Source organism: Malaclemys terrapin, chromosome 8 (genome assembly GCF_027887155.1).
Source record: "Malaclemys terrapin pileata isolate rMalTer1 chromosome 8, rMalTer1.hap1, whole genome shotgun sequence".
NCBI classification, from domain to species: domain Eukaryota; kingdom Metazoa; phylum Chordata; order Testudines; family Emydidae; genus Malaclemys; species Malaclemys terrapin.
This window is the reverse complement of record NC_071512.1, coordinates 30,954,722-30,979,405: the sequence shown is the minus strand read 5'-3', so window position 1 is coordinate 30,979,405 and position 24,684 is coordinate 30,954,722. Positions and strand designations below refer to the sequence as shown.

The 24,684-nt window shown below is 44.0% G+C and overlaps 1 protein-coding gene across 1 annotated transcript in view; it reads right to left on the bottom strand.

The window, feature by feature from the left end:
* Window positions 1-13,151: 13,151 nt before the first annotated feature.
* The window catches only part of DOCK2 (dedicator of cytokinesis 2), a 500,577-nt gene continuing 489,044 nt past the window's right edge, over window positions 13,152-24,684 (bottom strand). The window contains exons 49-52 of the mRNA XM_054038081.1: window positions 21,211-21,385; window positions 18,410-18,530; window positions 15,486-15,631; window positions 13,152-13,989 (exon numbers count right to left, since the gene is read on the bottom strand). Of these exons, the coding sequence (XP_053894056.1) occupies window positions 13,915-13,989; window positions 15,486-15,631; window positions 18,410-18,530; window positions 21,211-21,385 (517 nt within the window). The 3' untranslated portion in view covers window positions 13,152-13,914. The remainder of the gene's footprint in view (window positions 13,990-15,485; window positions 15,632-18,409; window positions 18,531-21,210; window positions 21,386-24,684) is intronic.

Below are 24,684 nucleotides of genomic sequence, written 5' to 3'. Positions count from 1 at the left end.
TCCTTTAAACTGCCTTATGTTTTTTTTTTTATGAGTTTTATATAGCAAGATTTAGAGAGAGAAGAAAAATCCACTGGTAATTTTATTGCCACCACAAGCAACTCTCTTATGCTAACTGTAATAATTACAGGTTTTTATTGTCCGGGTATTTGCTATGCATGTAAATTAAAATAAAACAATCCCCCTCCCCCCTCCCAAAAAAAACTTAAATGGATCTCTCATTCTAAAATGCAGCAAAATAGTTGCATGCATTTAAAACAAGCAATTAAAGTTCTACTTTTCTTATGTTCTGTCTGCAGAGCCACAATATTTGAAAAATAACTTGCTTGCTCTAATTTGCTCTAATACAAGGGTGGCTAATATTGTGGCTAAATATCACCCTCTAGTGGCAACATCTGAAAATGTATTGAAGTAAATTGCACTTAAATCAAACTTCACTCAGGCAAGTAGTCCAACCTGAGTAATATTGTGCATGTGTATAGTTGTAGGATTGAGCCCTTTATAAATAGCAATCCGGTGTGCGTAAACTTTTCCAGCTGTCCTTGATGCCAGGTCATAAATCCAGCATTTGTTTTAAAATTGTGGGCAGAGCTGTGTGTGTGTGTGTGTTTGGAGACTACAACATCTTTTCTTCCTTGCCTGTGTCTCTTAACTTCTCTCTGCCTTAGCTGTTACTCATTTCTAAGAGTATTTACTTAACACTATAAGGAGTTTTAAGTTACAGCTTGTATAAAAGATTCTATACAATCTCAGGACTTGGCTCAGCCAGTGCTCATGCACATGCTTAGTGCAATTGAAGTCTCATGCATAAAGGTACTCTCCTACATAAGGACTCATAGAATCAGGACATAAAATTCTAACATTGAATTGTATATACAATGCAACTCCATCAGTCAGAAAAGTGATCTCTCTTCTCTACCACCTGCTACCTTCTGAACTACAAATATTATGGAAATAAACAGTCACTTGCTCTACCAGACATTCTCAGAAAAACCTTCCATAAAGGCTTATTTACAAGTTACAGGCCACAGAAATTAAACAGACCTAGCATGGGCTAGTAGATTTATGAGTGATAATCCAGCACTGAGTCACATTCCCTCAATGGCCTTGGGCTAGTCCCTTCTGTCTTTGGTTATAAGCAGAGGTAATGGTTTGATTGGGAGAATAGATACCTCCTGGCTTTCTAAACGTTGTCAGGCCAGAGAAGATAAAGCCCCCCACTTTGGGATAGAGATAGACTGTCCTATTAGTACTATTTACACCTTCACAGAGACTAACTCACCTTTGTCTTGATGGGCCTAAGGGAGCTCAGCTCTCCCTGCCTTCCTGCCTATTAACTGCCTGGTGATATAGAATGCAACAGGTGAGAGAATCTGCAGGGGGTGAAGCTTGGGCGTTTGGGGGGCTCTGGCTCTTCCCACCAGTAGGCAAAGCAGCCCTGCGAGAACAATTCTCCCTGCAAGAAGCCCCTTATCTGCCTTCTTTCTACTACAGGAAGATGTGACCTTGCCTCCCCTCCTTCCAGGGGCCTGAGGGGAAAGGAGAAGCCTGCTGCTTCTCTCTCCTCCACAGGTGAAGGGAAACTTCTCCCTTAGCCAGAACTTAGAGGAAAGAGAATATCCTTGTCAGCTCCCCCTCCCTGCCTTGAGTTCCATAGTCACTAGCCAGGGAAGAGCCCAAAGGCCCTTCCCTTGCACTGCTCCTCACTTCGCACTCCCACATACCCGTTAATTTGGCTGGCTATGGGCCTGCTGCCTGTGGGCCTGCTGCCTAGGGACAGGGACTCCCTACCGACACACACTCTCTTCCCTGTGCCCTCCCCACCACAGGCTGTCACTTCACCACATGGCATCAATCCCAATAACAACCTACCACCAGCCAAACTCCTACACCCTGTTTTGTTCATGTTAACATGCAAGCAAATGAGGTGCTTTTGAATGTACATACCCAGTTATGTACCTAATATGGAGATACCTGATTAGTATGTAGATTTTGGATATCTGTGTTTATAAGTGAGGTATGCACAACTGTATGTATGTGACAGCATGTCCCTAACTTAGAGATCTGACTTTAAAGCTCAGGAAATCATTTGCAAAGATACTATACATACAGTACAGCCCCAGTTTAATAGAAAACAACTCCCCTTCCTTATGTGTGAAAGACAATTCATGGCACACTGTGGCTCAGTGCTGTCTGCCTCCTGGAAAAAAATCAACTGCAAGGGAACATTAGTGATGATTCTGTCCAAAGAGCAACTGGATTAAACCATTCTATTTGCTCCAGTCAAGAATTCAGGCTAGCTTTCGCCCAGCATTATCAAGTATATAAAAGCCGTGACTTATCCCGGCTTTGTTTGCTGAGCAGTTATTCTTTTAAAGTGTTAATCTTTAGCACATTCGGTGTCACGTTAGTAAATCAGAGTACAATATTGTAACAGCCTGAGTCAATAGAGAACAGAACAGCCTCTCTTTTTATTATAGAGGAGCAAATACTGTAACACTGGTATTCTGTAGAGATCTAGGGTGATGGGAGGCCAGGTTAGACTTTGATTTTGCACAGTGTTCATCTTAGAAATGCTTGCTAAAGTAGTCCAGGTCCTCTCAAGAGAGAACTCACTTTTGAAAGGCAATAAATAAATAAATAAATAAATACCTGTGGCAGCGGATGGCTTTGTGCTTACGCCATGAAGGCTGCCAGGTTTCTGGGAAGGGGAAGGAAGTTTGTTGGAAAGAGATTCCCCCCTCTCTCATTTAATCAGAGTTGAAAAGGAGCCCTTGAATGATTTGTTCAAACTAAGTTTCAAGACATAGGGAGGAGAAAATTATATTTTGCTTTAAATTAACTTAGCCTGGTTTATTTCTAAGTAGAAAGGGTCATGTGTTTGTACAGGGAGATAAATTAGCTACCCTGTGCCTCCATTCCCATTTCCTGAAGACTATATTTGTACTTTTAAATTGAATGTCCCAGTCCTGTTTTGCATTAATCTCAGAAGTTTGTTTTCAGTCCTCCTTCCTTAAGGGCCACTGAAATCAATTGAAAGACGCCCATTGCGTTCAAAGAACTTTGGATCAGTCTCTAAGAAAGAAATGTCTCTTGTTGATTACAGCATGTCTGGTGTTGGAATAAAGAGATAGGAATTTAGCTGTCATGAAACTACTCCGAACCCCTAATCCCTGGAGGGAGAAGGTCTGCAACTAAATGGGAAGGGCATGTGAGGACCTCTCTCCAGGGAGTGCTGCTGGCGTAGCTTCCATACAAATCTTGGACCTCAGACCACTGTAAATAAACAATTGAATTTCAGACAAAGCCTTGTTCCCCAGCCCCACCAAGTTATTTTACCTACCCCTTCAACAGCCTCTTCCATTTAAATGAATGGGAGAAACACTCCCTTCATCTTCACTGAAGCTAACTTCCTGTCTCCTCAGTGAGGGGGCAGCCTCCATGCTGGAGTCTGTACTTTAAACACTGGTGAGTTAGCGACACAGTCAAGGTTATTTTTTTAAAGCCGCTGCCATCCCTTTTGACAGACTAGCTCCAAACAGTAAAATGTCACTTGGGATTTCTTCTAAGCAACCAGCAAATAGTTCCTCCTCCAACACTGACCCCTGCTGGTGCAACAAAAGACCTGGTGTCTGCACTGGGGAGCAGCCCTCCTCCTCCTCCTCTCATAGCTGTAATTATCTGAGCTCATCATGGTTGGAAGCACAGATTTACCTTGTTTAGTGCAACGGATGTAGCCCTCCTGTGACAAAGGGGTCAGCTCCAGGCACTACACTAATTACCAGCGACCACCTGGTGTATCGGGGCTTTTCCCAAGTATACACTAACCTTTAGTGTTGATTAGAGTAAGAAATGTCCTGTTCAAATCAGCATATGCATATCCACCTGGGATCCTTGGATTCCCACTATCTTCCCAACATCACCCTAATCTTGCCATTTCATAGTAATCCAGGCCAGATCAAGGTCCAGTAGGGTGTGGCAGGGTTAGGGGGCTGGCTTGTCCCTCTTTCACCCCCACCTGCTGCTGCATGACCCAGCTGTTGTTAGACATTCCCTGAGCTGTTTTACCAGCGTGGCAAGGTGGTAGCAAGCCGAACTCAGCTTCTGTAGTTTTTGCTGTTGAACAAACACGTGCACAAACAGATTAAGGTAGCTCAAGAATGCTCTGTACTGTCCACATGATTGAGGATGCTTAAGAGCTTTCTTCATTGCTGGCCTGAATCATTCACGGCATGGGGAGCAGAAGGTACTCAGCTAGAAAAAGAGAAGAGAAGGAAGGATGTTCCTGTGGCTGAAGCTCTGAACTGGGACTCAGGGATTTAGGGTTCAGTTGCTGGATCTGGTGCAGACTGCTCCCTGCATGATCTTGGGTAACTCACTTAATCGTTTTTGCCTCAGTTCCACATCTGTCAAAGGGGAGTAATAACACTCCTTCTCCCCCCACCTCTTCATTTGTCCTGTCCAGTAAGGTTGTCAGCTATTTGGCAAGGGAGGGCTGTGTGGTTGCACGGTGCTTAGCACAACCGAGATCAGTGCCCCATTGTGCTAAACACTGTACAAACACACAGCAAAGAAATACTTCCTGCCCCAAACCGCTGACAATCTAAATTGCACCCCACCTCCCTGCCATGGTCTTTTCCTCGTTTTGTGCCCTTTTTTTCTATCAGAAATTTAATACAAATTAAAAGAAAAGAGGGACCGAGAAAAGGGTAAAAGATCATGAGGTTAAACAAACAAACCAAAAGGAGAGGGAAAAGGCAGCGTAACAGAGAAAAGTTGGAGAGGGGAAATGGCCAGCACACCTGAACTAGTAGGGCAACAAAGGTCAGAGGAGCAAAAGGGAGAGAATCTGTCCTTCTACTAGCAATTCTTTTCATCAGCCCCTAAGAGGAGATATGAGTTTACAGCTGCCCTTTGGGGCCACACATGCAGCTTTGACTGATTTCAAATGGAAAGATTTGGTCCCTTATCTCCAGCAAGAGCCAATTCAGGCAGCACAGGAAAAGCTGCAAATGCAAACTCAAGTAGGGGGAAAAGTACATCTTGTTGATTCCATTGGTAGTGTTTCAAACGCTTTTGTAACATGACACAAAAGCATTTGACTGTCCAGTCATTCCTTGTTGTCCCAAAAACTAGAAACAGAATCCAGGCAGGCCTATTGGCTCTTGACAGCTCAGGCTGGAAACTGCTCACCAATCAATTTTAACAGTGAAGTGGCTGGCCAGGGCTGGCCTTACCATGAGACGAACTGAGGTGGCTGCCTCAGGTGCCAGACTGTGTGTATGTGTATGTGTGGGGGTGCACAGAGATGGTGGAGTGCTGTGCTGGAGGAAGGAGGGCACAAGACATAACAGGCAGGCAGGAGAAAAGGTGAGAGGGAATAACAGAAAGCAGCAGGAGCTACAGGGAGAGAGAGGAGGAGGAGCCTCTTATGTACCTCTCTAGCACCCCTAGGAGCCTGGACTGATTAACACCAGCTTCTCAGGGAGCTTCCTGTTTCCTGCTGCTTCCCTGAACCCACTTGAGGAGAACAGGCAGTCAACTGAAGTAGTAGGAGCCAGTTAGGCCCTTAAAACGCTGATCTTCCCTCACTCAGGCCCTGCTACCAGCCTGCTTATTTGTCCCCTTCAGTTGAGTGTTGAGAGCCAGTATAGCTGGCACAGAACAGCAGTCATGAGTGAAAGAAGAAAACACCCCTCTGGGGCAGCATTCAGAAAAAGCAAGCAAGCAAAGGAAGCTTTTCTATCTAAGCAGGAAGGAGCTCTCCTGAGATACGTAGACACAAATGTTCAGGGTGAGCCTTCTGGCCCCAGTGAGGATGTGGGTTGTGAGGAGAAGCCTGATCTTCTAGGGTTACCATATCTAATAAATAAAAAAAGAGGACCCTCCACGGGCCCTGGCCCTGCCCATTTCCCCACCCTAGCCCCGCCCCAACTCTGCCCCCTCCTCCCTCCCACTCCCAGCCACGGGGAAAGGGCTGCCCCAGCGCTACCGGCTTCACGGTTTGCTGGGCAGCCCCCAGACCCTGCGCCCCTGGCCGGCGCTTCCCCAGCGCAGCTGGAGCCCGGGAGGGGAAGCGCCCAGCCCGGGGCGCAGGGTCTGGAGGCTGCCCGGCAAACCATGAAGCCGGTAGCGCTCGGGCTTTGGGCAGCCCCTATGCCTCCGGACCCTGCGCCCCCAGCCGGGCACTTCCCCTCCCGGGCTCCGGCGGCGCAGGGTCCGGAGGCACGGGGGCTGCTCAAAGCCAGTAGCGCTCGGGCAGCTCGGCTCTTAAACAGAGCCGAAGAGTCAGGGGAGGAGCAGAGCCTCTATTTTCCCGGACATGTTCGGCTTTTTGGCAATTCCCCCCGGACGGGGGTTTGACTGCTGAAAAGCCGGACATGTCCGGGAAAAAGAGGACGTATGGTAACCCTAGATCTTCCAGTTAGTCAGAGTGCAGGTGACCTGGCAGCTACTGTAGCATCCATATCTCCATCTCAAATGGATGTAACCATGCACATTTCTGAAGAAAAGTGTAGATCAGAGAAAAGTGTGGTGGAGGCGCAAGAAACAGCTGCTGCTGAGTTTAGTTCCTTAAGTCTAGGTGATCCAGGACTGTGGACCCAGTAGCCTGAGGGACTTCCTTGTACTGCATGGGCCACAGCAAGTGAAAAACTTCGTGTTCCCCAAAGACAATGAAAACAGAAGTTTCCATCCAACACATTACTGGCATGAAATCCCCAATGGTGACAAATTGGAGAGGCCATGGCGTATGTACTCAAAACCCCAGAATGCTGCATATTGTTTTTGTTGCAAACTCTTCCAGTCTAATGTTCCAGCCACATTGGGTTCTACAGGAACAAAGGACTGGAAAAATCTGGCTAGAAATCTGGCATGCCATAAGAAGGCAGCAAACCACCAGAGAGCATTCCATAGGTGGAAAGAGTATGAGAGGAGACTAAGGTTAAAGGCAACCATAGATGATCAGCATCAAGAGAAGATTGCATCAAAGTCTCTTTACTGGCAAAATGTTCTGAAAAGGCTCATTGCCATTGTGAGAATGCTTGCTACCCAAAACCTAGCACTGCGTGGCACTTCAGATCAGCTGTATGTGCCAAACAGGGCCGGCTCTAGGCACCAGCAAAGCAAGCAGTTGCTTGGGGCGGCAAATTTGCAGGGGCACAAGAATCCAGCATGGGAGCTGAGAACCAAAAGGGGGCCCTGGGAGCTGTAGTTCCTTGGTTAGCTCCCTGCCTATAGAGCCAACCCTGGAGCAGGGAAAGAACTACATTTCCCAGCATTCCCTCGGCCACAATTAACAGGAAAGGGAGGCGGAAGGAGTGTGGAACTGAAACCTCATGCTGCAGCTTGCTGTGAATGGTAGGGACAAAGCCAGCTCTAGGTTTTTTGCCGCCCCCACCCCAGCCCTGGGCTCCCCCTGTACCCCCGTGTTGCCCCAGCCCTGGACTCTCCCCTGCCAACACTCCCTGCTGCCCCAGCTCTGGCCCCCACCTGCACCCCCCTGCTGCCCCAGCCCTGGGCTCTCCCCCCACCCGCATCTCCTGCTGCCCCAGCCCTGGGCACTTCTCCCCCCTCCCCCACACCCGCACCCCCTGCTGCCCCTGCTCTGGCCCCCTCCTGCCGCCCCAACCCTGGGCTCACTCACTCCTCCCCCCCCCGCACCTCCTGCCGCCCCAGCCTTGGGCTCTCCCCCAAAGAAAGAATTGGGTGGACTAAATGGACAGTGCACCTTTCTATCTGAAGCCTAGCAAGGGAGGTATGTGGATCCCACTAGAATTTAAAATGAAACATAAGGGAGGGGAGGCTCTACTAGGACCTGGGCAGCTTTAGATACAGTACAAGGCACACGGAAGGATTTACACTTCTGAGCCATGGAAGCAGAAATTGACTTTTCTTTTCCAGATTTAGCTAATATTCAGAAAGGGAATCTAGCACCTGCCTTCCCGATTTGAACACCCTCAAAATTCAGGAGTGCTCAAGCTCAATTTGGGCAGCTGTTACTTCATTTCTCCCAAATCAAATATACTGATCCACTGTAACTTGCTGTAGAAAAAGTAGAATAAATTGAGCAAGAAATGCTTCCCAGTGGTTATTAGGACTGGAATTGCTATTTTCAACAGCCACTGCTTTTTTTTTTTTTTTTTTTTTTTTTTTTTTTTTAGTTTGTTTTATTTGTTTGAAAGGAAGACAGTGAAATTGCATTGGCAAATTCCCCATAGAAACAAAGAATGGAACAAAAGAATAATAAAGGCACCTCAACTTTTCCTCATTTATGTAGGACAGTCTTATAATATGCATCCAGATATCCTTCAATCACACAAGCTGAAAATTGTTCCACTTTACTGCAGTTCTATAATCATATGGGAACCAATCCTGTCTGTGTTCTGTGCACATCCAAAATTCCTGCTGAATGACCCGCCCTGGGAGCGAGTTACCAGTGACCCAGGGCTGGGGCTGCAGGAGGGTGCAGTTGGGGTGGGGAAGAGAGAGACCAGGGCTGGTGGGGGGGGAGGAGCGGGGGCAGCCAAAATTTTTTTTGCTTGGGGCAGCAAAAAACCTAGAGCTGGTCCTGGTGCCAAACAATGGAAACTTCCTTAAAATTGTGGAGCTGATGGCTGAGTTTGATGCTGTACTCCAGGATCATCTAAGAGGAGTCATCACCCAAGAAATGTATACACACCACTACCTTGGAAAAACCATTCAAAATGAGATCATACAGTTACTGGCCACAAAAGTCAAACAGAAGATTGTGGCAGATCTGAAGTCAGCAAGTTATTACTCTGTTATTCTGGACTGCACACCTGACATCAGCCATACGGAACAAATGACTGTAATGGTGCGTTTTGTAACAACAACAGAACCTAGTGAAAATGTCCCTGCAATGGTGACTGTCAGCGAGCATTTTCTATAATTTATTGAGATTGACGATACTACAGGAGCTGGTATGACAAATGTGCTTCTTAAAAGGCTGGAAGATATGGGAATTGCGATAGCTGACCTGAGAGGTCAGGGCTAAGATAATGGGGTAGGTAGCAAAGCAGTACCATGAGAGGAGTAGAACAGGAAGAAGGCAGAATTGAGACCTTTCAAAGTTTTGGCCCAAGCGAGGAGGCATGGGGGCGTCATTTGAGCTCTCCACCTCAAGTGCCAAAATGTGGGCCGGTCCTGTGGCTGGCTGATGCCTGCGAGCACTAAAGCAGGGTACTGGCTGCAGCAAGAGGTGACAAAACCTCCACATCTCTATTTTTTCTCATTGCTGGCATCTGGATTAAGGCAGGTTGCCCAGATTATTCACTGTCAACCTACTTGTATTGGCAATTGTGGGCGTATACTTGCCTCTTCATTTCAAAGTACAACACTGGAAAGGCAGAGGACTATTCCATTCTGTTGATTCTAATGGGCTCTATTCTCTACATAATACCTAGTATGCAGCCTGATTACTTGGCCGATAAGAGTAAACATGGGAGAGCCATGCTAGGCCATATCTCAGGCACTTAAAGGCTTATATACTGCTTTAATTACAGCTCATGAATTGTATTAGCAATGTGTCCAGGAAAATCTGCTAACACTGTATGCAGTGCTGCTTTATTTTGTCACTAAGTTATTGGCAGACTGGCGAGCTTGGCTTGTTTAGCCTAGCAAAAAGAAGGCTGAGAGGGGATATTATTGATCTCTGTATCTACATTAGGGGGAGAAGGTAAATACTAGGGAGGGTGAAGAGCTATTTAAGATAGACGACAATGTTGGCACAAAAAAACAAATGGATGTAAACTGGCCATGAAGAAATTCAGACTGGAAATTCGAAGAAGGGCTCTAATGATCAGAGGAGTGAAGTTCTGGACCCGTCTCCAATAGTTGTGGGGGCAAACAACTTAATTAGTTTTAAGAGAGAGCTGGCAGTTTTACGAGTGCAGCTGTATGTCAGGGATGCTTATGATGGTGGGGGGCAGGGCTCAATAGCCCTGAGGCTTATGTGGTTTACATCTTATGTTCCTAAAGCTCATGCTTTAGTATTTCAGCTGCCCATCAGCAGGGGTCAGGGAGGAATCCCTTCCACCCTTCCCCCCATGTATTTTGGAAGGATTTTTTACATTCTTCTTCTGAAGCATCAGGGATGGCTACAGTTGGAAATAGGATATTGGATGTGGAGGGCTAGTGCTCTGAAGTGGCACTGAGCAGTCTCCCTCAGGTGCTTGGCTGGCTGGTTCTTGTTCACATACTCAGAGTCTAACTGATCGCCATATATGGGGGTCGAGAAGGCATTCCCCCCCCACCTCTGTTTGGCAGTGAACTTCGGGTTGTTGGGTGGTTTTTTTTGCCTTCCCCTGCACTTGCCAGGATTATCTGTGTACATCTCACTTAATCATTTCCCTGCTGTTGCAAGGACCTCGATCCCTCCTACTTTCTCCAGCCTCGTGACACATCATAGTCTAGCCTCCTGAGGGGCTGTAATACTTTAGTCTAATTTCCCTTGTTGGGTTTAGCATGCGGGTGCCAGGTGATGTTGTATGGTTGAACTAGATGACCTGGTTGGCTCTTCTGGCCTTAAACTCTATGAATGCCAAATTGGTACTGTTTAGAAGAACAACAATTTTTGATGTCTACTGGGGTGAAAATCCATGTAGTGCAGAGGGCCTATATTGGGGTTGTATTTGGGGGTCTGGGGCTAGGCTGCATGTGGAAGTGCAAATGTTCACCTTTCACTGTATATGGATGGCACAGATATCTGGGGGATGGACTGAGGCAGAGGCTGTGGGCTCCATTGTTCTAAGGAGTAGGGAAGAGAGGAGGTAGCTGCCACTCTTTCCACTGGAGTAACAGTTCTGCAGCCTGGCCAAGTCGGGGGTGGATTTCTGCTCCCCAAACTCTCTGCACTTCACCTCATAAAGCCCAGTGACTTGGCCTTTGAGTGAATTTTCCCCAGCACAATATGCTAGAGGCTCGTTTTGCCTGTGACAGGAATGGCTCTAATCAGTACTGATTTACATTTTAAAACAGCAGCTGCCAGATGGCCACACTTATGTTTTCTTATCCCAGGATGTCCCTTGTTGTTCGCATCATGTCTTCTACTTGTACTAAATGTCAGGTGTCTGTGTTATGTCTGTATACTTGTGTATGGCTGAAGCTTGGTTTCCAAATGCACCATATCTTTACAATTCCAGTTAACTGTGACTTAGTTTGTGTTGGTTAGTGTCCTTCAACCAGCACTCAGAACTAAACCCCAATGGTTTTAGGTCTGAGACACAGCCAAAATCCAAGGTCTGTTTGGCAAAGATGGCAAAAATCTGTGAAACTGGACAATCGGGAGATTTATGCTCTTCTGGATCAAAACTGCATAATACTACAGTCCATTTGAAATTAAACCAAGCACTTAGCAGCCCTAGTTCGGCTTTGAACCACAACTGAATCCTGGCTTAAACCCATTTCCAATCCTACTGAAGTTCAAGCTGAGTGCCACACCCCTAAACCAAGTTAAAATTTTTATTAAAGCTAATGTTTAAAAAAATGAGGTAATACACAGGTTGAGAGATGAGTGTCTGTACATCTGGGTATAGTGCTTAGATTATCCACAAATACAAAGTTTGTATTTAAAAGTTATATGATACATAGAGTATGTAATCAGCAATAACCCAAATTTAGGTGAATACACGAACCCTAAACCAAAGCCTAACCAGAACCTTGCACTCCCCGCTCAATACTCAGTGGAACCCCAAACTCCATCTGGCTTCAAACCCTCCTAAGCTCTTTGTTTCTAGTCTCTTCTATTCCCCTCAGCTCTTCTGCAAATTTCCAGTTTTTTTCCTTTTAAATCACAGTGTTTTTGTTATAGGCATCTAGTTATTGATTTAATTAAAGCTCTCATACCCAGCTCTTCTTAGTTGAAAAAGCTGCATCCTTACCTCAGGAAGCCCTTTGAGAACAAACACTAACATACACTGCAATACAATGAGAAAAGGAAGTGTCCTGTTAAGTGGTATCTTTACGGATGCTCAATAACCCCTCCCCACCACCCTGAATAAAACCAGAATTTTGCTTTTAAAGATGTATTCTACTTTGTGGCAAAGGACACTAAAATTAATACCTGTGTACCTAAAGCTGTATTTATCCCATCAGGGTTTATTTAATTCATCTGCAAAGAGTATAAAAGGAAAAAACAAGTAACGCCTTAAGCTAGGATGACGTTCAAATACGTACCCTACTCTTTTCACCTTCCTATTCATTCTTCCCTCTCTTTCACACACATACACTGAGCAGCCCATTAGACTGAATTGGTTCCTTTTGGGAACATTCTGTTCCCTCTCTTTGTCCTCACTCCGATACAGTGCTGTACTGCACGGTAGTGCTAGGCAAACACAGCTAAACCATACTGCAAATACTCTTGCTGATAAAGAATGAATTGGCTACAGCTGGGAGCCTTTTAGTTTTGCTGTCTATGATGATTTTATTGAGTAGGTTTTACTTGCAGGAATATTAGCACAAACAGCAAATATTGGAGAATTCTCACAGAAACCAAATGTTCATTATTTCAATAATGAATATATTTGAGAAAACAGTTTCTCGCTGACAACTTGCGTCAGAAAGAGGCTATATTCATGCTAATTTATTCATGAGGTTTTAAAAAATAAGGGATTCCTTCCATTGAGTTTTGCAGTAAGCAAGGAGTGACTGACTGATTTCCACCCATTTTCCCCTTACCTATAACAAACCAAAATCATGGCAAAGGTGGGTTCCCATTGCCCCATCCCACATAACACATTTTATTTAATCAGCACACACCTTCCTAGACAGTTGTGTGGAACAAACAGGGACAATAATAAAGGCAAATGAAAAATTCATAAGAGAAGTTTATGGAAAAAAAACTTTTAAGCAGCCTAATTTATTCTGTGTTTGAGACACCTGTTTTTTTAAGGGAAATGCAGTTAATAAGAAAGATAGATGCTGAACTGCACTGCTGGCTAGTTTCATTGCAACAAAGAATCATCTTTGAACTCTATCGCATGAGTGTCAGAGAGGCAGAAAATCAATTACATTTGGAAAGAATGGGACTCGGAGTTGCAGAGTTCCTGCTGTTGTCAGTAAGAAACGATTAACACATATTATACTAGGACATTTGGAGAGATTCCCATCAGAAACATTCAAGGCAAATAAAAGAAACCTTTAACATTTTATTGCTGAACAGCAGAAAATACAGCTTTGCTTATACCATACAGTCAGATCTGACATAAACTCACGTGTGTATATAAACTTTGGGGAATGTTTTCAATACAAAACAGATAGGCCATTCTGGAAAAAACTCTCAAGCATATGGTGTTGCAGGAAGGGTCGGATACTGCTCCCATGGACGTAAATGGTGCAACTTCCATGTGCTTTGAATAGGACTGGACTGAATCTTTGAGTCCTTCTATTAAATAAAGGCTAGTCTACACTAGAAGGGTTACAGTGGTGCAGCTGTATCTACCAGGAGAGGGGGTAGCTATGTCAGTGGGAGAACTTCTCCCGCCAACATAGAGCTGTCCATACCAGCACTTAGGTTGGTGTAACTTACGTCACTCGGGTGTGTGAGGACCCACAAGCAGCTCTCTCCACTGGAGTGAATTTCATCCCCATTGAGCATACCTTGCCTTTTACTTCTGTAATAAAGAGGATCACTGTAGTATTTTTAACGCATACCTTTCACTATACTGCAGCAGGTTCCATGATCGCTATGTGTTTTCATTTTCTCCTAACATCCATATTATAATTAATTAATTATACAGAGCCTTAGGTGTGAATTACACTTGAATGTATTCTCTATCATCCAAATACTGTGTCAATGCCATTCTCTTCAAAGGAGAGTGCTCAAAAACAGTCTCATTTAGGGATTTTTGTTTTGTTTTTTTGCTGGGAAATGATTTGTTTTGTAAGTGAAAGAATTCACAGTTCTGTGGATAAGGATTCAGAATGGCGCTCTCCAGAGTGCTTTCCATCTTCAGGTGGTTTGGACATGCGCTGCATAAAAGAGGAAGAGAATGTCATATGTTAAAAGGCAGTTTTGCTTGGACCCCATTGAATGCATATACAGTAACTAGCTTGTGTCTTTAATCTGGTTTTCAGCATTGCCTGCTTCAGCAGTGGTACAACATCACATTCAAGTCAGAAGAAAAATCGTGGGCCAAATTCTGAAGGTTTTTCTTTTTAATAAGGCCCCCATAGTGCAAAGCCCTAAGCACATGCATAACTTTACTCATGTGAGTGATCCCCTTGACAAGACTTTACAGACATGACTAAGTCATTGTAGGATGGAGCTCTACACTTTTATTAAGTCCTGACTGGGCTTGTAAACAGGGTTTGTTTGTTTGTTTGTTCTTTTCACTTTGGGAGAGACCACAATGTAAAGTTGATTCACATGTACAGTACTCTGCCTTTGTGAGACAAATTTAATATAAACAAAACCCCAGGGGCTCCAAATTAAGTTATTTTACTCTTACTCCTATCAGGAAGAAATAAGCTAGAAAACATTTAAACACGGGTTTCTCCGATGCTGTATTACTCTCCCAGAAAACAGCAAGCTATTATGGCTTTTTAAAGCACAGTAGGAACAAAAGGATGGAAATGAAATCAGTGCAACAAACACACTCTTTGTAAAGTATCAGCAGAGAGCTGATGGGTGTAAAATATTATAGATGTCACAAAATGCTCCTCCACTATGAATATCAATGGCTTCTGGCACCTCTATCAAATACAACCTTCTGACATCTCTAAGACTCCTTTACAGGGCACATGCATTTTCAAGGCAAATTTCAAAACTTCTGATCTTAGTGTCTGCACCCAATATAAAATATTTTATAGTTAACTGACATTGGGCCAAATTATGTTTTTTTAATTGTTCAAACCTCTCCTAAATCAATAGGGGTTTGAGCACAAGTTGCTTCAGGGAGCTTGGCTGATTTTAGTGAGAGACAAATTCTACCTTCAGATGGGTACGTATCTGAGGTCAGATTTTGACCCATCCTGTGTATGGTAACATACTTTGCACTACAGGCTATTAGCAACTATTGTGCTGTTAAGAGCCAGCTGCCCAATTTAAGTTTAAAAATGCAACAGATAATAGTTTTGCCATTAGGATGTTGTGTAAATAAGACTAGAAAAAAGCTGTAGATCAAATGAGACCTCTTGTGGTATGGCTAGAGCACTTCACCTCGCAATAAACTGTATCTAGATATGGAAAATGCAGAAAAATACGCTTTCTTTGGTACCTATAGGGAAACGTTCACTCCCCCTTTAGCCTGGAAAATGTACGGATGTCAGAAATTTAAGTAAGAGAAAATAAAACTTTGGGTAAGTTTCTGTTCCACAGAGGCCTCTTGCTTTTAAACCCCTTTGTTACATTTTACTTTCACACTTGGAATTTATTTGGGCTTTTTTTTTTATGCCAATGCATTTTTGGTTTTTTTTAGAAAAGTGATCCGTCCTCCTTTTTGTACACATACATACACAACACTTACCTTTGTTTTAAAGAACTGGTTCACTCTCTTTTTTTTCAGGGTCTTCTTATCTCCCTCTGAGGTAGAGGGAAAAATTTGCTGGCTTAGCCTTTGTGATGCATTTATTTCATCAGGAGCTGGGGTACAGACTACTGACAGAGTTAACCCTTGAAAGAGAAACAAATGATTGGTTGTTAGGAAAGAGACTTCTACAAAGTGCGACACAAGGCAGAGCTTACAATAATGAATTCTTACAATTCCAAAGGAAAGGTAAAATGTTTTAGTCTAATCATAACTCTTGAAATGCAGCATAAGGGGAAACTAGCTTACCTGGGGCTGGGTTTGGTTACAGTTACATTTAAACTGTTTATAGAACAGTCACTGGGCCTGGATCTGCTTTTACTAACACTGGTTCTATATTGATTTTTGTAACTCTATTGCTTGCGGCTGAGTCCCGCCTGATTTGCTCTGGTACAAATGGAAGAATGAGAGTCGCTATTCTAAGATACTTCCGCAGGGAGAAGGCAAGTTCCTCCTGTGGGTACGTTTTAAATAGGCAGTCAGGATTACTGGGAAAAGATTATGCTTTATTTAAGGAAAATATTCCAGGGTCTGCTCATGGGCTAAATAAACTAACACATCTGAATTCACCAGACCCAAAGCCTCTACCTCTTCAAGCAAAGAGATGAGGGGGCAGAATGTACACTGTAAACTGCTGAGTAAGAAGAGCTTGTTTACACTAATCTTTACTCCGGAGAAACTTCCCACCGTTGCTACCACTGGTAGAGCTCCACCGTCAATTGCAGCAATGGGAGAGTTAGTCTGTTCTACCACTATGTTATTTCGATTAGTTCTGTACAGGATTTGAAAACGGGGGTAGAAATGCCAGCATTAACAGGAAACTGTTTCTGAAAAACAAAAACCTATTTTTAGTTTTGGCCTTTTGTTGAAAAAATGTTTGCAGAAAATTTGGAAGGAAACAATCTTATTTATTTATTTATTTTTTTTAGAAATTTCCCCCCAAAATAACTGACTTTTTTCAACCAGCTTTCCTGGGCACCTGCCAGGATAAGGCCTTAGCCAGCCAGAGGGTCCTGTCATGTCTATTTAACCAGCCTCACAAACATGCGGTCTCTGTGTGAAGTGTAAGGTACAGTCAGGAGCTGGCGGGAGCAATGTTCACCTGTGCTGTGAACAAATCTGATCAAAATGAAAAATAAACATGGGGAAGTAAGTCCAATGGAAGTGAGCATTGCAGATAGGTCCTAATACTATTTAAAAAAAAAAAACTATTTCATTCAGGTTTTCACCCAGCTTTACCAGAAGGGGATACTCTTCACTAGGCAGCCAGAATTGTGTGTTGTGCATCACATGCAACTGCAAATTGTTCTCTCTGACCCTCGCATTGCATGTGATGGTTGGAGTTGGTAGTGGCCCAGCCCTAATGGCCAGGATTAATAAATCAATCAATGCTGCTGGGAATGAGGGGCCTTGAGGAGCATGCAAGGCACAATCCTCATTGCCCTTCTCCTCACCACAGTGATGGTTCAAAGGGCCAACCCTTGCAGGGAGGAGCGTATCTAGCAACAGCCCTTCTCTGCAGCAGGAGAGCAAAGGCTCATGGTTAGTTTTCACAGACAGTGAAGCTATGCTGTTGTCCTAATTCCCCCTGTGTGACTGATTCATTTGTTTGTCCCTTTCCCCTCCGTACAGGCAAATTTTGGCTGAAGTGGCTTTTCTTTTCATCTTCTGCCTACCTATTTCAAAGAACAGACGTGGGTGTCTGTTCCCTCCCTCCCTGCTGACTTCCTCAGAGGTAGCAACTGTAGGGGGGCCTGCTCTGGCTCTCCATTACTGTAGGACTTCACAGTGCTGTGATGGTACCCCGCTCATGAAACTGCTGGCTGTCGGTCTTGCCTACCAGACAACTATCAGAGAGACTCTCTTCAACTGCCAGGCTGCCACTGGCTGTTTCCCTCTTCATTTCCCTCGGGGAATCTCACCTCAGATGTCAATAGCAGGGGCTATATTCACTTTTGGGCCTCTACACAGACACACCCATCTTCCCCATCTGTGAGATGCTGCATCTGTGTTGGGCACTATTATTGATCTTTTGGCTTTGATTATTGATTTGATTATTTGACTATTATTGATCGTTGGCTTTTTCCCCCTCAAAAGCAGGGGACAGAGCAACCCTTTCATCGCTTTTTGATTCCTGCTGCATTCCGCTCTTGGACATGCTGTGGATATGTTTCCTTTCCATAAATAAGGGCGCACACAGCTGGGAAAGTCAATGGACCTTGGCTCCATGGGAACCTTGGAAGACAAGGTTTCTTGGAGGTTTGGTTCCTTATTGTGCTGCTGTGCAGGAAGAGAGGAACTAGTGCTAGTCAGTGCTCAGCTTTTCAGCCCTTTATGGTGCAGTCAGATGGTAATTTAATAAGACATCTGTGGTTCTGCACTGAATTTTTTTAGCCAATGGACTTATTCCAGACTCAGCCTGAGGCAATTCCCCTGTGATGCCATAAATGGAGTTATGTCCTCAGAGACTTTTTCTGTTACACCATTTAGATACAACAACAGGCATAATCTGGGAGAGTTAGATTAGCATTGAAAGTTGAGGAGGCATTTTCCTTATCTGAAAGGAGGCTGGGCCCCTGAGGATTTTTCAAACTAATACTTTACATTGTAGTTGTTACATTTCCCAGAATTTACATAATATTTCATCAGCATAATGAGAGTGAGTTATTCTGTTTTAAGGCCTGTATCACTATGGAATAGCATTTAAGTGCTGTCCTAGCCAACTCTATTTCAAACCCTAAAAGCTTTCTAAAATCAAATGCTTCCATAGAACGAAGAACAAAAACTCATGTTTGTTTTTTTAATCTAAATGAATAGCAGGCAAACAGTGCAGCACTCTAATTCTCTTACTGTAATTAGCTTACCTGGTATAGTTGGCATAGAACGACTGGCAAAGCTCATTTGCTTGAGAACAGATGTTTTCTGAGGTGCTACCAGATGTTCAGAGAGGTTGGTGTCGCTCATAAACTCATATTTCCTTGAGAGCTATATATTAACAAATACAAAATTGTTACCATCAGTGTTTAACGCAGATATAACTAATAGTGGTGAGCTAAGATAAATTAACAATTTATATGCGAGGCACAACCATGGCCTGGTTCTGTTACCATTACTCACAGTGAATAATACCTTATTACAGTGATTTCAGTGGGATTATTCATAAAGTAACAGAATTTGGCCCGTGGAGACTATGAAAGGTACAACTTCCTAAGTAAATGTTCTGAAGCTGATTTATAGTCAATAATCTGCTTATTCCACAGACTGAGAAAAGAGATTTAAACCCCTAAAACTGACAATTCAATACATTGTAGGCTATATAGGATTGTGTGATAGTGTTCCTACCATATATGGAATAATATTGTCATTAACCCAGAAAAGGATCTGAAAGTAAAATGAGACTGTGAAGAACTATTTTCCCTCCAGCGTTAATGCCGTCAGTTTAGGTGCTAGAAGAGACATGCCGCTTTTATAACCTGAGTCAAAAATGTATTTATTTTACAAAAGGTCCATTTTTTCACACAAAAAAGAGACTTTTTTCACGGGATGAATTATTCCATCACTGATGAGCAGTGACCACTTCTTTACAGTTTGTAGTTTATTGAGGGGAAGGCACTGTAGCTGTAGATATTTTTTTTCTTTTTAAAACTTTCTGTCCCGCTATAAAGATCTCTCTTCTCAAGGTAATAATTCTGAAGTGAAAGAGCATAAAAATGGAAATGCATCCCCCACCCTGACCAGTCCTTAAAGAAAATAGAAAAAAGGCAATTTTCTTTTGCCCGCCAAATAAACACTGTCTGTTTATATTACCAAAACTGATGGTGCACTGAAAAGCTTTGCATCTACCAAGACTACAATTATAAGGGTTCTCTGTTTCTGCTGCAAATACTGTTGCTATTACCTGTGCAACAAAACCAGACTATTTTTGTCCTATTTTTAACGGCTGCTGCTGTTCTAAAGTGCTCCCTTATTGCTCCTACTAGGAAACATTTCCTACTTAACCAAGTTTTGGAGGAAGCATTACCAGGGATTGTTAACTTTGGTGCAAGAAGCAATGCTGTCAGCTTTTGTTTTTGGCACTAAGCTATTGAGTTTTTAATTCTTCCTGTACAGATAAAAATGTACATGCTGTCATCTTCTTGTACAGATTTTGCTTATACCTGATTTTCTTCAAGTTCACAGCTTCAGAAATTGACAAGACAGCCCCCAGTGATGTAAGGAACACAGACACTGTGTTGCCCTAACTACACCGACATAAGCTCTATGTCAGTGTAGTAGGGCACTTACGTTAGTGGGACAAAGCTGTAGTGTGTACGCTGACATAATTAGGGCAACATAACCTGCCTTATGTGGACCTAACTGTGCAGTCTAGACCAGGCCTCTTTCTGTAAGGGTAGGTCATATCCTAACTTCTGTATCTCTGCCCACCAGGATTGTATATATGAGATAGCCATCAGGGAGGCCTATAATGCTATATGTGGTAAGATTCAAGGTGTGGCTTATGGTCAGGTGGGTGACTATTCGTGGTTATCTCTATCACTTATGTCTCTCTAGTTAATGAAGCTGAGGCCAAAATGCCCATTTTACACCTTTATAGTGTGGCACATCCTCATCTGGAATGCAGAGTGTGTGCTTCTAGTGGTATCATCAGTGTGCCAAAACACAGAACTTGGCTTCCAGCAAATGAATAAAGGAGGAAACAATTTTTAATTAATTGATTTTAAAATGTAGGTGTTTGTCATTTTTAAGTGCACGTGTAAAAAAACAAATTCATCCCTAGTGGGGCTCCATTAGTCAGATCCGTGACAGCAGCAATGAATTAGGCCTATGTCTCTGAGAGGAATCTTAAACAGCTTTATCCATATGGGGAAATAATTCTGCTTGTCTTTAATGATTCGTCCAAAAGATTTTTTTATCAAATGACATATACTCTGACCTCCTTATTCAGCTCAGTGATTGCCTAGCACTTGAATTTAGACAGGGCTTCTCCAGCTAAACCTTTGAGAGTTTTTTTGCTTTTAAATTGCATCTTTTTTTACACTCAAAAACATTTTGCTCCTGAAGATGATCTTATAAAAAACTGCACAGTGTAAGTCATATAAGTCATTCTGATGATCCATTAGTCTGATAAAGGCACCTGGCTGATATATAGGACAAGAGAGAAGTCAATGCCTATATGCTCAAATTTGGCACCATTTAAGGAACAGTTTGCAAACTTGCTATTTCCCATGTTCTGGCATAAGGTACAAAATGTGCAGGGTTCATCACTTCTGACATAATCCCCACTGGAAGCGGGGGTACCACCATGGCCAGTACAACCACTCGCTTCTCCCCAGGAATGCTAATTTAACCCTCGCACCAAGCATGCGATCTTTAGCTGGCCAGGCATAAAAAGTCTGGAACTTCAGGGCCAGATCCTTAGCTGGTGTGAAGTCAGTAGAAAGACACTATTTACACTAGCTGAGGATCTGGCCCTCAGTCTCTTGCAGGTTTTCTTTTCTGGCAAAGTGATGAGTATTTCAGAAAACTGGCTGTGAGTGGCCTTAATAAAATGCACTGTTTATTTTAACTTCCAGGAGGACACAATGTCTTCAAGACATCTGCTGAAAATGAAAATGGCACCCACAATGAGAGGATTATTAGAATACATTCTAGGCTGGTAACATACACATTTCATATCGGAAAGCTCGGGTGCTGTTTTTTCATCTGCAAATACCACGCTGCTTCTTTTTGTTCTCTTCTTGGATCTTCTCAATTTAACCTCAGGTTGAGTGCTTATCTGCAGGACATTTTCTTCTGACTCTGATTTGGTTGGTTTTCGTGGTGCTACTTCCAGTTCAAAGCTGTAGAAAATAGAAACAAAACATGCTCCATTATATTATAAAGGCCACCGAAGATCTCAAGTGGTTTCCTGAGACACATAAATGCAGTCATAGTCATCCTTTGTGCTGACTTTCTGAACTGTACTGCAGATCACTGGCAAATGAAGAGCACAGCACTGTGTTCTAGCTGGCAACTGTCTACTAACATCTGCCTCACAGGAGACATCAACATGTCTTAATGTCCAAGAGGTTGTTAAATATTAATCTAAAATGAGCACTTCACATTTTTTGTTGCAGAATTAGCTCTAGGGCACCTAAATTATATAGGGACCGAGCTAACATCACATTGTGTATTTTACATGGATGCTGAAAGCAAAATATGTTGCTCTGGTGGCTGGGCACTTTAGGACAGGAGTATTGCCATCCCTTCTCATGCCTCAGGATGTAAACACATCCCCTCTGGCTTCTGGGATTAATTTCTTCAGTCCATTGCAGAGTAACCAGGTACATGGTGATGAGCCGAACTCCCCTACAATCTTTAGGAGGGTGAATGCGGTGGCACAGCCAAGCCATGTTTACAGTTGAAACATTGGCCACATTTCATTGAGAGAAACAGCTTGTGAAATAATAGGTGGACTTAAACTTTCCCTCTTGAACTCTGGTACAAAAATGTACCTTCCTCAGATTAAATGTGTGACTTCTGAATCAGTGTTTGCAAACAGAGAAAGCCAGGTAAAGTGCTAGTGAGCTGGCTGACACACAGTTGCTAACAGGTATTATTACTTTATTTTATTATGATTATTTTTAATTAAGTCTTTTAGAGTTAAACTCCAAATTGGGAATTGAGCCTGTAAGAAGTAAAAGTGTCTTTTAAACAGATGCATTTTTGAGTCCTGACAATATTCTCCAGGTGGTGGTGTTTTTTTGTTCGGTCGCTTAGTTTTGTTTTTAAAAAACAAACAATGTAATAATAGTGACCATGTGTAACCAATAACCTATTCAAAGCCCAAAGGTTAGAATAATATACAAAGAGATCTGAAACTGGCAGCAAGTTTGTGTATGGAAAAGCTCTCATTTTAGGCATAACTCAAAGTCTAAAAGAGAAACTAGACAAGAACTACATTTAAGGGAGCGTGATGGGGTAAGAGTTATTCTAGTAAGATGAGAGGTTTTACTAAAGAAGCCTCATCTCCTATCTGACCATTTTTAAAACTTCCCTTCCCACATGTACCTCCAACTTGGAGATGGGCAGCTTCTGGAGCTCTACACTCCGCCTCCAAGAGTATGGCTACAAAGTGTGTGGCTGCAAGCATCTCAGCCTGGGTTGATGGACTTGGGCTAGCGAGGCTCATGCTAGCACTCTAGAAATAGCCGTGTAGAGAGCACTTTGAAGTTGCAGCTTGGACTGGAGCAACTCCGCTGTCCAAACAGCTGTTTTTAGAGCACCCCCAAATTTGTCAACTGGAGCTGGGTCCTGCCCAAAAGGACAACTATAATAGCCACCAGAGCCCCCTGACACCATTTCCCAGCATGTGTGAAGTCCTGGATTGGGAAAGGAGGAACTAGAAACTCCTATTGAGGCCAATAGGGAAGCTTCTGCATAGGGTAATCTGGACAAGCAATCCACTGGCTGGATTGCAGAACTCCTAGCTAGGGGACAGCCTGACTCAGGGAGTTTTTGTTTTGGTTTTGGAAGCTGACCCAGACAAATCAGAGACAGGGAGTACCTTGCTAAATTACCACTCCCCACAAAAAGGGGTTCTTTGCACTGCGGTGAGATCTAGCAGTATGGATCAGGGAATTCCAGCACTGCAGTGACCAGCATCCAGCAGAGAGAGAGATCCAACCTGGCACTGGCTATCAAGAGCCAATCAAGACCCCCACAGTATTTTAGACCAGGGAGCCAGTGAGCCTGATAAAAGCCAGAAGAGAACTCTGCCCCACCCAGGAACGAAGACATAGTAAGAGGACCCTTTGTTTATGCTGGCTAACAATTACAGTCATGCAATGCTCTGTTTTAGGACTCAAACTCAGCATGCCATATGCCTGAGAAGATGCCAGGGATGGAGCTGGTGGCTGGGACAAGTTATCAGTGTTGTGAGGTGGGAGACTGGTTTATTTATTAATGTCTAATATTTATTAGTTAACTGTAAGTCTTTCCCCCTCCCCAGATCCTATTTTCCGATCCCAATGAAGTCACCCTTTGTTATGCCATTATTTTAGTAGTGTCACTCTTTTGCTGGGGTTTCTGTTTATGTACTTTATTACCCCTTGTGTAATGGGCTACACACTCTTTGCCAGCTAGTTGTATTGATTTCCTCAAGAGACAGAACCTCTATGCCTGGCACAGTGAGGAGACACTAGGCACCAGAAAAAGAACCCAGCACCCAACCCATGTGAGAAGAGGAGAGAAGTAAATGGAGGAGACTTGAGCCACACCTCAGGGGAGGGGCTACAAACAAAAATATAAATCAAACTTACAAACATCATTTTTCAGAATGATGCAGCATTTACAAATAAAATAACACCTTCAACTGTTAAATATTTGTGTAATGATATTCAAAAATCACGTAAGTGTATTTAAAATTCTCATTCTCATCTTCATCTCAGATGGGCCTTCTAGAGCAGGGGTGGTCAAACATTTTGCCCGAGGGCCTCATTGGGGTTGCAAAACTGTATGGAGGGCCGGGTAGGGAAGGCTGTGCTTCCCCAAACAGCCTGGCCCCCATACCCTATCCGTCCCCTCCCACTGCCCATCCCCTGAGTGCCCCCCTCAGAACCACTGACCCATCCAACACCCCCTGCTCCTTGTCCCCTGACCACTCCCTTCCAGAACCCCTTGCCCCTAACTGCCCCCCCCCAGGTCCCCACCCCCTATCCAACCCCCCCTTCTCCTTGTCCCCTGACTTCCCTGACTCCTATGCACACCCCCGCCCCCTGAAAGGCCCCCCGGAACCTCCATGCCTACCCCCCCCCCAGTTCCCCATCTCCTGATCCCTAACCACACCCCTGCCCCCTGACAGGCTCCTCCGGGACTCCCACGTTTATCCAACACCCCCACACCCCCATTCCCCGTCCCCTGACCACCACCCCCGAACCTCTGCACCATCCAACCGCCCCCTGCTCCCTGTCCCCTGACTGCCCCCTGGGACCTCCAGCCCCTTATTCAACCCCCCGGCCCCCTTACCATGCCGCTCAGAATAGCATGTCTGGCAGCCGCGCCACCTGGCCGGACCCAGCCATGCTACCACTCTGCTCGGCAGGAGCGCGTCGCTCCGCTGCCCAGCGTGCTGCCCGTGTGGCTGTGGGGGAGGGGGGAC